The 12,153-nt window shown below is 41.4% G+C and overlaps 3 protein-coding genes across 3 annotated transcripts in view; all 3 read right to left on the bottom strand.

Moving 5' to 3' along the window:
* The window catches only part of LOC117404705 (butyrophilin subfamily 1 member A1-like), a 163,527-nt gene that overhangs the window by 69,695 nt on the left and 81,679 nt on the right, over positions 1 to 12,153 (bottom strand). The gene's annotated exons all lie outside the window — the stretch shown is intronic.
* Positions 5,252 to 8,894, bottom strand: LOC131721218 (E3 ubiquitin-protein ligase TRIM39-like). Its single transcript, XM_059014648.1, has 3 exons — positions 8,631 to 8,894; positions 8,209 to 8,359; positions 5,252 to 6,107 (listed from the first exon to the last, which is right to left on the bottom strand). The coding sequence occupies exons 1-3, from the start codon at positions 8,673 to 8,675 to the stop codon at positions 5,560 to 5,562; spliced, it is 744 nt and encodes a 247-aa protein (XP_058870631.1). The 5' UTR covers positions 8,676 to 8,894; the 3' UTR covers positions 5,252 to 5,559.
* LOC131721219 (E3 ubiquitin-protein ligase TRIM58-like) lies at positions 10,274 to 11,876 on the bottom strand. Its single transcript, XM_059014649.1, has 2 exons — positions 11,091 to 11,876; positions 10,274 to 10,447 (listed from the first exon to the last, which is right to left on the bottom strand). The coding sequence occupies exons 1-2, from the start codon at positions 11,346 to 11,348 to the stop codon at positions 10,415 to 10,417; spliced, it is 291 nt and encodes a 96-aa protein (XP_058870632.1). The 5' UTR covers positions 11,349 to 11,876; the 3' UTR covers positions 10,274 to 10,414.

The raw sequence follows: 12,153 nt of genomic DNA on the forward strand, positions 1-12,153 counted from the left end.
ATTTTACAGTTAACTTTTCTAAGGAGCAGAGCAGACCCCCTCATCTAAAGATGATTGAAGGTGTGTTTGGTATGAAGCTGCTCAGCTCAATCTCCCCTTTTCAGAATCCCCTCTTGTCAGTTTAACAGGGGGTGCTGGGGCTGCATTCCAGTATTCAGGCTCAATTTAAACCCTGCCTTGCCTTCACTTCCTCTCACTAACCACAGACACGTATTTCCTTCTCAGAAATGAACGCAGAGCTGACTGACTGCAGAAAAGGAGAAGTGTGTTCGTTTTTGAGCCGACATCTGCAGTGAACAGCACTGTGAGCTCCACTTTGTATCTATAATACAGATCTATCTAGAGATCAATCTACAGTAAACCCTGTATTTACACACACTCATCTGCAGTGAACAGCACTGTGAGCTCCACTTTGTATCTATAATCTATTGTCAATGTAAAAAAAAACAAGTTAGAAAAACGCAACAGCCGTTTAAAGGGGTGATATCAAACACAAAAGCCCAAGTTAGGAGAAGCAATTAGGCCAATCTTGTCAAGCATCAAGCAAATAGGCACACTTGGAAAGGTGCTGGGGCCCAAGATTCACACAATTCTTGCTTCTAACTTGGCGTCTTTTTTTGATCGCTTCGCTCCACTTTATCGCTCCACTTGAAATGCTCTTTGCATGACTTGAAGTGACTGAGACACAAACACACCGAGACACACACCGAGAACCATTATTGAAGCACTATTCGTTTTTTATTTATTGAAAGGCTGCACTAAAACTCACCGGAGGGGGGTTATTAATCCCTGCTAATAAATAAATTATAATCAGTTATAGCCTAAAAATTTGATTCTCACACACACACTGTCTACAACATTGACATTTAATGAGTAGGGGGGTGGGGGACAAGAGGGGCGCTCCGATTGGCTGGCTGGGTGCAGCGGGAAGGTGAGTTTTAGCTTGCTGGGCAAACATTTTGAAGAAGAGAGCGAGAGCGGGAGTGTGAGAGAGAATCATATCTGATAAATATTCTTTTCACTAAGGTATGTAAAATGTTCCAAACATGTGTCTAAACGTCACAACAGCAGCAGCGCCATCTACTGGACAAAAACAGACATACATGTGAAAATGATCCAGTTCAATATTTACAAAGCCTAAACAAGAAACTATTAGCATAGCACAAAAAAAATATTATACAAAGCAGTTTGAAATCAAATGTTTAGTTGTTAATATAACCATTTTTAGTTAGTAATAAAGTTTAAAGTCTTCTTCATTTACAAACAACAACACACTCATAGACCCATTTAATAATAGCATTAATACACTCCAGGGTCTGTGTGTTATCATGAGATATATCACCACTTCCTGGGTGGTTGAAGAACTCCACTTCGTCTAGTGCCTCACAACGCACCCAAGGCGTGGTGATATTACCTCATGATAACACACACCCCCTGTCGTGTATTACTGCTTCATTAATGTAGTCATTAGGTTTAGATGTCACACTGTATTGATTTAGATATTCAGGTTGGATACCTCGGGATCCTTATTGAGAAGCCAGCGGAACTCCAGCGTTTCTTCGACCCAGCGAAGGAAGCGTTTGTCCAGGATAACCACTCCCGTGATGAGCGGCGATGCCATGACAACCTATGACATCACCCGCACGTTCCGTATACTTCAGAACACTTCGAGTCATTTTTTGTAATACAGTAGTAACTTTTAGTTTTCACAAAATAACATAAATAAGATTATCAGCTTAGCTGCTAGTGTAGCCCCCCCCCCCTCCCCCCTCCCCTCTCCCCTCTCCCCTCCCCCCTCCTCTCCCTAAAACACCGTTCGATACTTAACCAAGGATAACCCCTTTGGTTATCCCTAGAATTAAATTGACTATTTTAACTGACCAATTAAAGTAGAATTAATGACTATGCCAATTTGAAGCTAATATAAAACTCCAAATAAAATAACAGGTTCTTTAAAAATCAAGACAGCACAGTGTGTAAAGTGAGGACAACAAGGTGTAAAAACAACAAGAATTTTATTTAAACAAAATCACAGCTTTTACCTATAGCAGCAGATTTGATAGCAGCAACCTTTAAACTATAGCAGCAGATTATTAACCAAGAGCGATCCCATTAGACCCTAAGCACTAGGATACCTTGAACTAGATAACGTCACACCAACACTTCCAAATAAAAAAATAATAATTTTCACAGCACAATTCCAAAAGTAAAATCTTACACTTTTAAATAACACCCTTCAAAGCAAATAGTGGTTTCCACAAACACAATTCCAAACGATGAAATATCAAACCTTAAATAACACACTTTAAAAAAAAAAAACTAATAATCAGTGGTTTTCATAGAAAAAGAACAGAAAACTTCATGCAACCTAAATGCTTAAACCCTCCAATAGCCGCTATTTTAGTTCATACACAAGTTGATAAAGTGCAGGTGTGCAATCAACAGTTAACAGGCCTCTTATAACTATACATTGTAAACACATACACCATTACCGTTGGGATAATCAGGACAGAAACGCTACTCTAAAAGTCTAAAACAACCGCGAACACAGAAAAGAAATGTGTATACAGCGCTCAGATATTAAATCAAAATTCACAGGATCGTAATTACCAACTCAGAATACAGACAATGCACATTCTCTTTTGTAATCAACCCCATACAATTGCGACCGACGTCTAAGAGCACGGGGGATACTTCACTGAAACCACTCCAATATAGAGCGGACCAAACTATTCAATATGAACAGTTTACCATTAACTTCTAGCGCTTCAGCCAATTCACAGCGCCTCAGTATTACACTTCAAAAGTTACAGTCCTTACCCAACAGTCGTTCCCTGACCCGTGCTCTCAGCTCTCCGCTTACAAATCTCTCAAACCCGATCGCCCTCGCACTGATTTAACCCCACCTGTTTTTATACAGCTGGCCCCATTACGAATTAGCACTGCTATTACTATGGAGACCAATAGTCTCCCTGGGGTTTAAAGGGACAGTGCAACAGTAAAAATGATAAAAATCACACAATAAAACTCAATCTTATTACATTCAAAAAGATAAACAATACATCCATTGCACATCCGTTACAGTTCCACCTTGTTCCAAAACACAGGGCGCGTTCACGACACTTTTTTTTTGCCGGCTAGATTGCAGATGGGAGTCTGCGCATAACGTCACGGTCTGTGCAGACGGAGAGTGGACAGCTTTGGAAGATGAACAACAGCTCTGAGCAGAACCAAAATGGAGTTGGTTTTGAGAGAAATTCTAATCGCAGAAGAAGAGGATGCAATCGAAGTACCCTTTGTGCTCCACCAGCTTAATAATGCACAGCATGATCAGAAAATGTATAGTAGAAACAGTCCCTGCTATAAAGAGATAATATAAACGTATGTTTTGTGATGTGAGACAAATTAATGAGTATTATAACGGGCAGGATTCCCCCCGCCCTCTCACAAAGGGGTTGTTAGACAGTACTGTATTTTGATCTGGGACAAAAAGTAGTTCAAATACCTGCACATATGGTCACATATCTCACTTCAACTACCTGTTATTAAAGCTGATTTATTCTCCTTAATTCAAAGCAGATTATTCCCTGTCCCTGATCGCCTTTCATCAATAACCTATTAGGTTGGCGCAGCGCAAACAGATGTCAAACATTCTGCGGATCAGGATACTACACTGCGCGTGCTTAAAACTGATACTGCCAAGTAAGAACACCTGCGCGTCAAAGTTACAAACAGCGCGCCTATTTCGAGAATATGTTTTCTTTAGTACTATCAGAGGGCTATAGCACAGGTACAGTACATACCTTTTCAAGTCGAGTCTTCTCGTTTTCTTCAATTCCTCCACCAGCTCGTTAAGGACGTTGCTTTTGCGCAGAACGGGCCTGGGAGTGAAAGTCTCCCTTGGCAACAGAACAACCGTGTCGTGTTGTGTGTGTTTTAAATGAAGTGAAAATTGGGGATTAAACACCGGCCACACAAGAGGGACGGAATATTGAGTTTGTTTCGGACAGGACGCTGTTTGTCCTCACTCCTTCACTTGTGAGCTGTTAAAACTAAGCGTTGTAGATCAAATAAATAAATAAATAAATAAATAAATAAATACAAGCTCTCTGTCCTGCTGCTGTCTTTCAGGGGGCGTGTCAGCTGCAGGTTCTTTTCATTTTAACTCCATAATTGCCAAATGGCCACATACAGAACAGCGAGTCTATCCCTATCTCATTTTGAAAGCTGCTATTATCTATTTGCTATCTACAAAGCCCACTAATAATCCTTGTTGTGCTATTTCTTTGAAAAGTGACTTAAACACCCATTTACACCACGGTGTTTGCTTTTTGTGGTTGATACAATTTCATTGAAGAATATAGGACTGATTTTTGGTTGTGCGTTTGTTTTAAATTGTTTTGTGATGAAACTTTTTACCGACTCCTTCCTTCATTATTATTATTATTATTATTATTATTATTATTATTATTATTATTATTATTATTGTGTATTTATTAGCAGTTATTACACAGTATCATCCTGTGTGTATCTATGCTGGGTTCCAATGCAGACTTTTAGAGGGACTTTTGCGCCGCTGTGTGACACCGCTATTCAAATATTTAGCATCACAAAGCGCAAGCAATGCTATTAAAACACAATACAAATATTTCAAAACATCCATCCTTTAGACTTCATTTTCATTTATAACACTATGTAACACAATTTTTGTTCCTTGGTAGTAAGTGTTATATCCTAATTGCTTATGCCTCAAAAGTATAGAAAATGGCTATTATTCCCCACAAACTTTGCTTTTGTGACCAGGACAGGAATGTTCCATTCACATCATGTGACAGTGTGACCTTTCAACTCTGCCAGCCCTGCCCTCTCTATTTTTATATAGACTTGAATGGAGTGAGGACGGCAGTCCTGCGCCCAGCTGTTAGGATTCTCCAGATGAGATCACAGCAGCTCACAGCCAGGTAAAGGTAGATTTAAAATAAGAACTTGATATTGGAGGAGCTGCAGAACACAGAAACACTCAGAATGATTGAAGCACAAACAGCGTGTATTAATAAGAGAAAGAGATTACAGTCACCTCTGAACATCCCTATTCTTGAATAAATGCTGTTAAAAAGAAACTAGAATAAATTGCTTTAAAAGTTTTTTTTTTTGTTTGTTTGATAAATTTAGCACTCCAGGAAGGTGAGGGACAATAGCTCTGGCTACACAAGGCTGGTGTCACAAAAAAATGGGTCCCCTGTCGTACTGTACAGTACATTACATTTATTTCATGCATAAAGTCTCTTTCCAAAAAAAAAAACTCAAATTATTCATTTATACGGAGCAACACCTGGTGGACAAAATGAGTAAGAAGTAAATTATTTTTTTTAAACACAGGCTTTTTTTGTTAAATAAGGCTTTAAAATATTTCCTTCCCACTGATTAGATTTAGCTACCGTATTTTTTTCTTTAAAATATTTGCATTTCTCAAAAAAAGGATAAAAACAAGGGACCAAAATCTCTTCAACACAAGAAAAGGGGAGCCTGTGACCATGTTCCTCGTGCTGGTAATCTGTATTAATCTGTGTAGGTATGCGGGCAGATGATCAGTGGAGCTGCGTTCTTACCAGAGGAATAAAGACCAGGAGAAAACAATGGATAGAGTTTCTCAGTGAAGGTGTCAGTGAAAGTGTAGATGTGAGATCTGGTCTCCACATTGTAAAAGGAGAGATGCCCTCCCTCATAATCCAGATACACCCCCATCTTCCGGGGCTTCGGGCTCAGGGGGAGGGGGGTCCGGGGGGCCCTGACGGCACTGAACAGATTATTTTCTTCATTCCACCAAATAACCCAGAATCCCTGCTGGGGTTTCTCAGTGATGCCCCCCTTCCTCTGAGAAGACTCTCTGGTGACTCCTAGTACCCAGCGTATCTTCTCCACCACCTCCACCTCCCAGTAGTGTCTCCCTGAGGTGAATCCCTCCCTGCCCAAGACATAACTCTTCTTATCAAATCTCTTTGGATTGTCAGGGAGAGGCTGTGGTTTATCTCCACATCTGACTTGTTTTCCATCCTCAGACAGGATGAGATAGGAGTGTGCTGTATCAGGGTCCAGAGTCACGTCAACTGTGGAGAAGAGAGTGGGGTTAAAACATACAGTGCCTTGCGAAAGTATTCGGCCCCCTTGAACTTTGCGACCTTTTGCCACATTTCAGGCTTCAAACATAAAGATATGAAACTGTAATTTTTTGTGAAGAATCAACAACAAGTGGGACACAATCATGAAGTGGAACGAAATTTATTGGATATTTCAAACTTTTTTAACAAATAAAAAACTGAAAAATTGGGCGTGCAAAATTATTCAGCCCCCTTAAGTTAATACTTTGTAGCGCCACCTTTTGCTGCGATTACAGCTGTAAGTCGCTTGGGGTATGTCTCTATCAGTTTTGCACATCGAGAGACTGAAATTTTTGCCCATTCCTCCTTGCAAAACAGCTCAAGCTCAGTGAGGTTGGATGGAGAGCATTTGTGAACAGCAGTTTTCAGTTCTTTCCACAGATTCTCGATTGGATTCAGGTCTGGACTTTGACTTGGCCATTCTAACACCTGGATATGTTTATTTGTGAACCATTCCATTGTAGATTTTGCTTTATGTTTTGGATCATTGTCTTGTTGGAAGACAAATCTCCGTCCCAGTCTCAGGTCTTTTGCAGACTCCATCAGGTTTTCTTCCAGAATGGTCCTGTATTTGGCTCCATCCATCTTCCCATCAATTTTAACCATCTTCCCTGTCCCTGCTGAAGAAAAGCAGGCCCAAACCATGATGCTGCCACCACCATGTTTGACAGTGGGGATGGTGTGTTCAGGGTGATGAGCTGTGTTGCTTTTACGCCAAACATAACGTTTTGCATTGTTGCCAAAAAGTTCGATTTTGGTTTCATCTGACCAGAGCACCTTCTTCCACATGTTTGGTGTGTCTCCCAGGTGGCTTGTGGCAAACTGTAAACAACACTTTTTATGGATATCTTTAAGAAATGGCTTTCTTCTTGCCACTCTTCCATAAAGGACAGATTTGTGCAGTATACGACTGATTGTTGTCCTATGGACAGAGTCTCCCACCTCAGCTGTAGATCTCTGCAGTTCATCCAGAGTGATCATGGGCCTCTTGGCTGCATCTCTGATCAGTCTTCTCCTTGTATGAGCTGAAAGTTTAGAGGGACGGCCAGGTCTTGGTAGATTTGCAGTGGTCTGATACTCCTTCCATTTCAATATTATCGCTTGCACAGTGCTCCTTGGGATGTTTAAAGCTTGGGAAATCTTTTTGTATCCAAATTCGGCTTTAAACTTCTCCACAACAGTATCTCGGACCTCCCTGGTGTGTTCCTTGTTCTTCATGATGCTCTCTGCGCTTTAAACGGACCTCTGAGACTATCACAGTGCAGGTGCATTTATACGGAGACTTGATTACACACAGGTGGATTCTATTTATCATCATTAGTCATTTAGGTCAACATTGGATCATTCAGAGATCCTCACTGAACTTCTGGAGAGAGTTTGCTGCACTGAAAGTAAAGGGGCTGAATAATTTTGCACGCCCAATTTTTCAGTTTTTTATTTGTTAAAAAAGTTTGAAATATCCAATAAATTTCGTTCCACTTCATGATTGTGTCCCACTTGTTGTTGATTCTTCACAAAAAATTACAGTTTCATATCTTTATGTTTGAAGCCTGAAATGTGGCAAAAGGTCGCAAAGTTCAAGGGGGCCGAATACTTTTGCAAGGCACTGTATCTAATATAACACACTGCACATGTCAGATACAAACATCCTGCTCCACAGATATAAACACAAAATCAGAGACGTCAGGATCATGGAAAAGAACTCTTGGAAAAATGGAAAATATACTCAGTGCTGAAGAAATCCCTTGTCAAGTCTTCACAAAATTGGATGGGCTGCAGATGAAAAACTGACCCCTCATGAAAAGCCTAGTGTTCTGATTAGGTGTTTGACAGAGGAATGGAGAAGGGTGTTACTGTACTACACACAGTATGATGACTAAAACATTGGAACTTGTTATTTTCATATTGTGGCCCTTCTGAAAACACAAAACATCTCTCACGGTATTCTTCATAAGTTTAGTTATTATGATCTGAAAGCAGGTTCTCAACTCTATCTAATGGAAGAAGAGGAGGAGGAGGACTATGTGGCTCAAATATTATTTGCACCAACCTGCTATAGTTGCTTTCATCAACTCCACCTTCCAGAATCCCTCGAGGTGGTCTTTGAGTCGAGACACAGCTTCCCTCAGAGTCCAGAAAGAGTCATCTATGTTATCAAAGAGCTGCTGAGCAGCAGGAGGGGCGCAGACAGACTGGAAACTCTACAGGGGGAGTGTGGAGAAAAGGATTCATCAGCCAAGCAGCACAGGGGCTGCAACACTGGACTGAGCAGCTGGGGAGGTCGTTCAGTGTGTACAGGAAATAATCAGGGGGACCCCAGAATCTTACAGAAAGACCAGCAACCAAACTGAACACAAGCATTGGCCGTGCTTTGAGCTAAATAAACCCTATTGTAAAAACAAACAGCAGTGCGTTTAAAAGTCCTGATACTGCACCCCCATTCAGTGCATCTGCATTGAAATGTGGTCTGACCTGCAGAAAGTGGATGTGATCTTCTGTCTCAGAAAGCTGCTCCATCTCAGCCTTCCTCTGTCTAAGCTCCTGGATCTCCTGCTCCAGTTGTTCCCTTTGCTCGTTGGCCCGACTCACTGCAGCCTTCTCTTTAGCTCCAATCAGCTCTCCCACCTCCGTCCTGATTCTCTCAATGGAGCGGATAAGCTCAGACAGGACCTGCTCGCTTTCAGCCCTTTCCTTGTGTGCTGAGAGCTAGTTAGAGGAGGGAGGGGATCAGTGACACACATCCCCTGACAATACTATGTCTTTGTAAAGCCGGGTCCACACCTGAGCGATCAGTTGCGCAACCCAATTGCTCCAGAAATTGTGCAACTCAGTTGCAAGCAATTGCTTTGTTCATATCTGAGCAATTACTTGTGCAACAAGGTTCCCGCGTCTTCAAGTTTCATTTTTTTTATGATAACTGAGGTGACGGTTTATTTTCTTTTACATTTTTATTCCATTCCAAGGTGAAGTAGTTTCTTTGGTTTTGACAACCGAGTTGACACGTTTTTTGTTTTTCCTCCCGTTTCTACAAGCTTAGAATCAGATTTATTTTTTGACAGCCGAGGTGTCACAGGTCGTAATGTGTGCAGTAATTAATGAGGGAGAGTTGGCTGTTATTATTTTTTCAACTGTTAATTTTAAATGCCATATTCCTAAAAGCAAAAATCAAAGCCGGGTAAAAGCTGGAGAAAACCGTTTAGTTTTTTTTTTACCGCTGACACTTTTATAATTAGAGCTTCTTAATATGCAAGCGGTGCAGACAGCATTATAAGAACCAATCAGAGCTGGTGAATTGCCACGTGATCGCCTGTGTCTACAGAAGTCGCTCAGGAGGTTGCTTGGAAAGAAGAGCACAGCTCTACTTCAAGCAACTGATCGCTCAGGTGTGGACCCAGCTTTAAACTGTTCTCACACTCACCTTTGAGAGACTCCACAGCCTGATTCAGTCTCTCCAGCCCTTTCAGTCTCTCCTCAATGAGATTTTCTATTTCCACCTGTCTCTCCCCCAGCTCCTTCTGCACAGAACAAGATGGGCAGAAACAGATACACAGCGATGCAATATTACTGAAGCAATACTGTAAAACAGAAACAGTAAAAATACTGTGCTATTATTATTATTATGGTAATGTACATGATATGATTGATTTGGCAAAGCATTGCTAATTTTAATAGAAACATCCTTTAAAAATGGTGTAGTAATAATAATAATAATAATAATAATAATAATAATAATAATAATAATAATAATAATAATATTATTGTCAGTAACATTGGCTGGACCAGTTTGTGTCTAACATTCACATATATGTTTACAGCAGTATATAAAACTACAGCAATTGCATTTTAAACATTATACCATGAAAAGTAGACCACTATGAAATGTGTACAAGAGATTCAACACTCTGTACACAGTATAGGAAGTCTTGACACTCTAGTTTAAACAGTGTACCTTTTTCTCCACCCTCCCTTTCGCTGATGAGACAATTGAATGGTCCGAGTGGTCGCTGTCTATGCACAGCGCGCAGATACAGCTCTGATCGGTTCTACAGTAAATCTCCAGCCATCTCTGGTGCTGTTTGCAAAGCTTCTGCTCGAAATCTCTGAGAGGCTGCACCAGCGCGTGCCTCTTCAACCCCGCGGTCTCGTAGTGTGGCTGCAGGTGCGCTTCGCAGTACGAGCCCCGGCACGTCAAACACGACCTGACCGCTCCGCGCTTTATCTCGCTGGGGCAGAAATCACAAGGCATGTCTCCGAGCTCAGCAGAGACAGGAGCGGGAGCGGGGGATTCCCTTAATAAAATAACATGGAAAACAACGCGTTCAAGCATTTTAAAATACCAACGTGGCTTCATATTGACAATGCAGTATATAGAGTACAAGGTCCTGTAGAAATCGTATGAATGAATCCCTTTGAAATGTTAAGCATGCATTTCACATGATATGCTAATAAAAGTTACATTCATTTTTGTAATACTTAAATGCACACCAAGTTTTGAAATAATGTAGCGTGCACGGGGGTAGGGGTCAGAGATGGTAGGTGAAGCAATCTAAACATGACGACATAAGCCTGATATCTGCTCCTGTTTTGTACAGCGGGATCGGCGCTATGCTTCAAAGCGGGAGGGTCCCGGGCTCGCGTCCGACCTCCGCCTGTGAGAAGCTCCTGCTTCTGGGAACAGAGATTCGCCATGATACATTCAAAATCACCCAATGAAAAATACACATTACATTTTAAACACACAGATATATTTCAAGCAAAGCTTACAACGCAACACACGTGATGCGGGTTCCGCTTTGTTCCAAACACAGTATCAGAACTGAAGTAGTTTGGAGAGGCTCTCACTGCGCGTCAAAGTTACAAACAGCGCGCCTATTTCGAGAATATATTTTCTTTAGTACTATCAGAGGGCTATAGCACAGGTACAGTAGATACCTTTTCGAGTCGAGTCTTCTCGTTTTCTTCAATTCCTCCACCAGCTCGTTCGTTGCTTTTGCGCAGAACGGGCCTGGGTGTGAAAGTCTCCCGGCACTGGGGGCAGCTGTACACGCCGGTTTGGTCAATCTGGTCCCAGTAGCTCCCGATACAGTCCAGGCAGAAGCTGTGTCCGCACGGAATGGTTGCGGGCTCGGTGAAGAGGTCCAGACACACGGAGCAGGAGAACTTCTCCTTTGGAGATGCCGCTGTCGCCATCGCTGCTGTCCGTCAGGCAATAGAAACGGAACTTAAAACTGCAGGAAGTCAGACTAGCAGAGTTATGAAATGAGTTCACAAACACTGCGCAACGAGGCAGGGTTTGGCAACAGAAAAACAACCGTGTCGTGTTGCTGTGTTTTAAATGAAGTGAAAATGGGGATTAAACACCGGCCACCCAATAGGGACGGAATATTGAGTTTGTTTCGGACAGGACGCTGTTTGTTCGAGCCAGACTCTCTCTCCTTCACTTGTGCGCTGTTAAAACTAAGCGTTGTAGATCAAATAAATAAATAAATAAATAAATAAATAAATACAAGCTCTCTGTCCTGCTGCTGTCTTTCAGGGGGCGTGTCAGCTGCAGGTTCTTTTCATTTTAACCCCATAATTGCCAACTGGCCACACACAGAACAGCGAGTCTATCCCTATCTCATTTTGAAAGCAGATATTGTCTATTTGCTATCTACAAAGCCCACTAATAATCCTTGTTGTGCTATTTCTTTGAAAAGCGACTTAAACACCCCTTTACACCGCTCTAATTGTTTTTTTTTTGTGGTTGATACAATAACAGCATTGAAGAATATAGGCCTTTTTTTGGTTGTGCGTTTGTTTTAAATTGTTTTGTGCTTAAACTCCCGACTCCTCGCTTCATTATTATTATTATTATTATTACAAAGTATCACATGCATAGTTCATTGTGTGTGTGTGTTCTGCCATTGCCCAGTACAAAGTTACTCTGTGTTCTAAAACATGCACTTGTAACTATTTTTCTTTGGGCATAATTCCAACTCCTGTAAGCAGGGGT

Source organism: Acipenser ruthenus, chromosome 48, assembly GCF_902713425.1.
Source record: "Acipenser ruthenus chromosome 48, fAciRut3.2 maternal haplotype, whole genome shotgun sequence".
NCBI lineage: Eukaryota > Metazoa > Chordata > Actinopteri > Acipenseriformes > Acipenseridae > Acipenser > Acipenser ruthenus.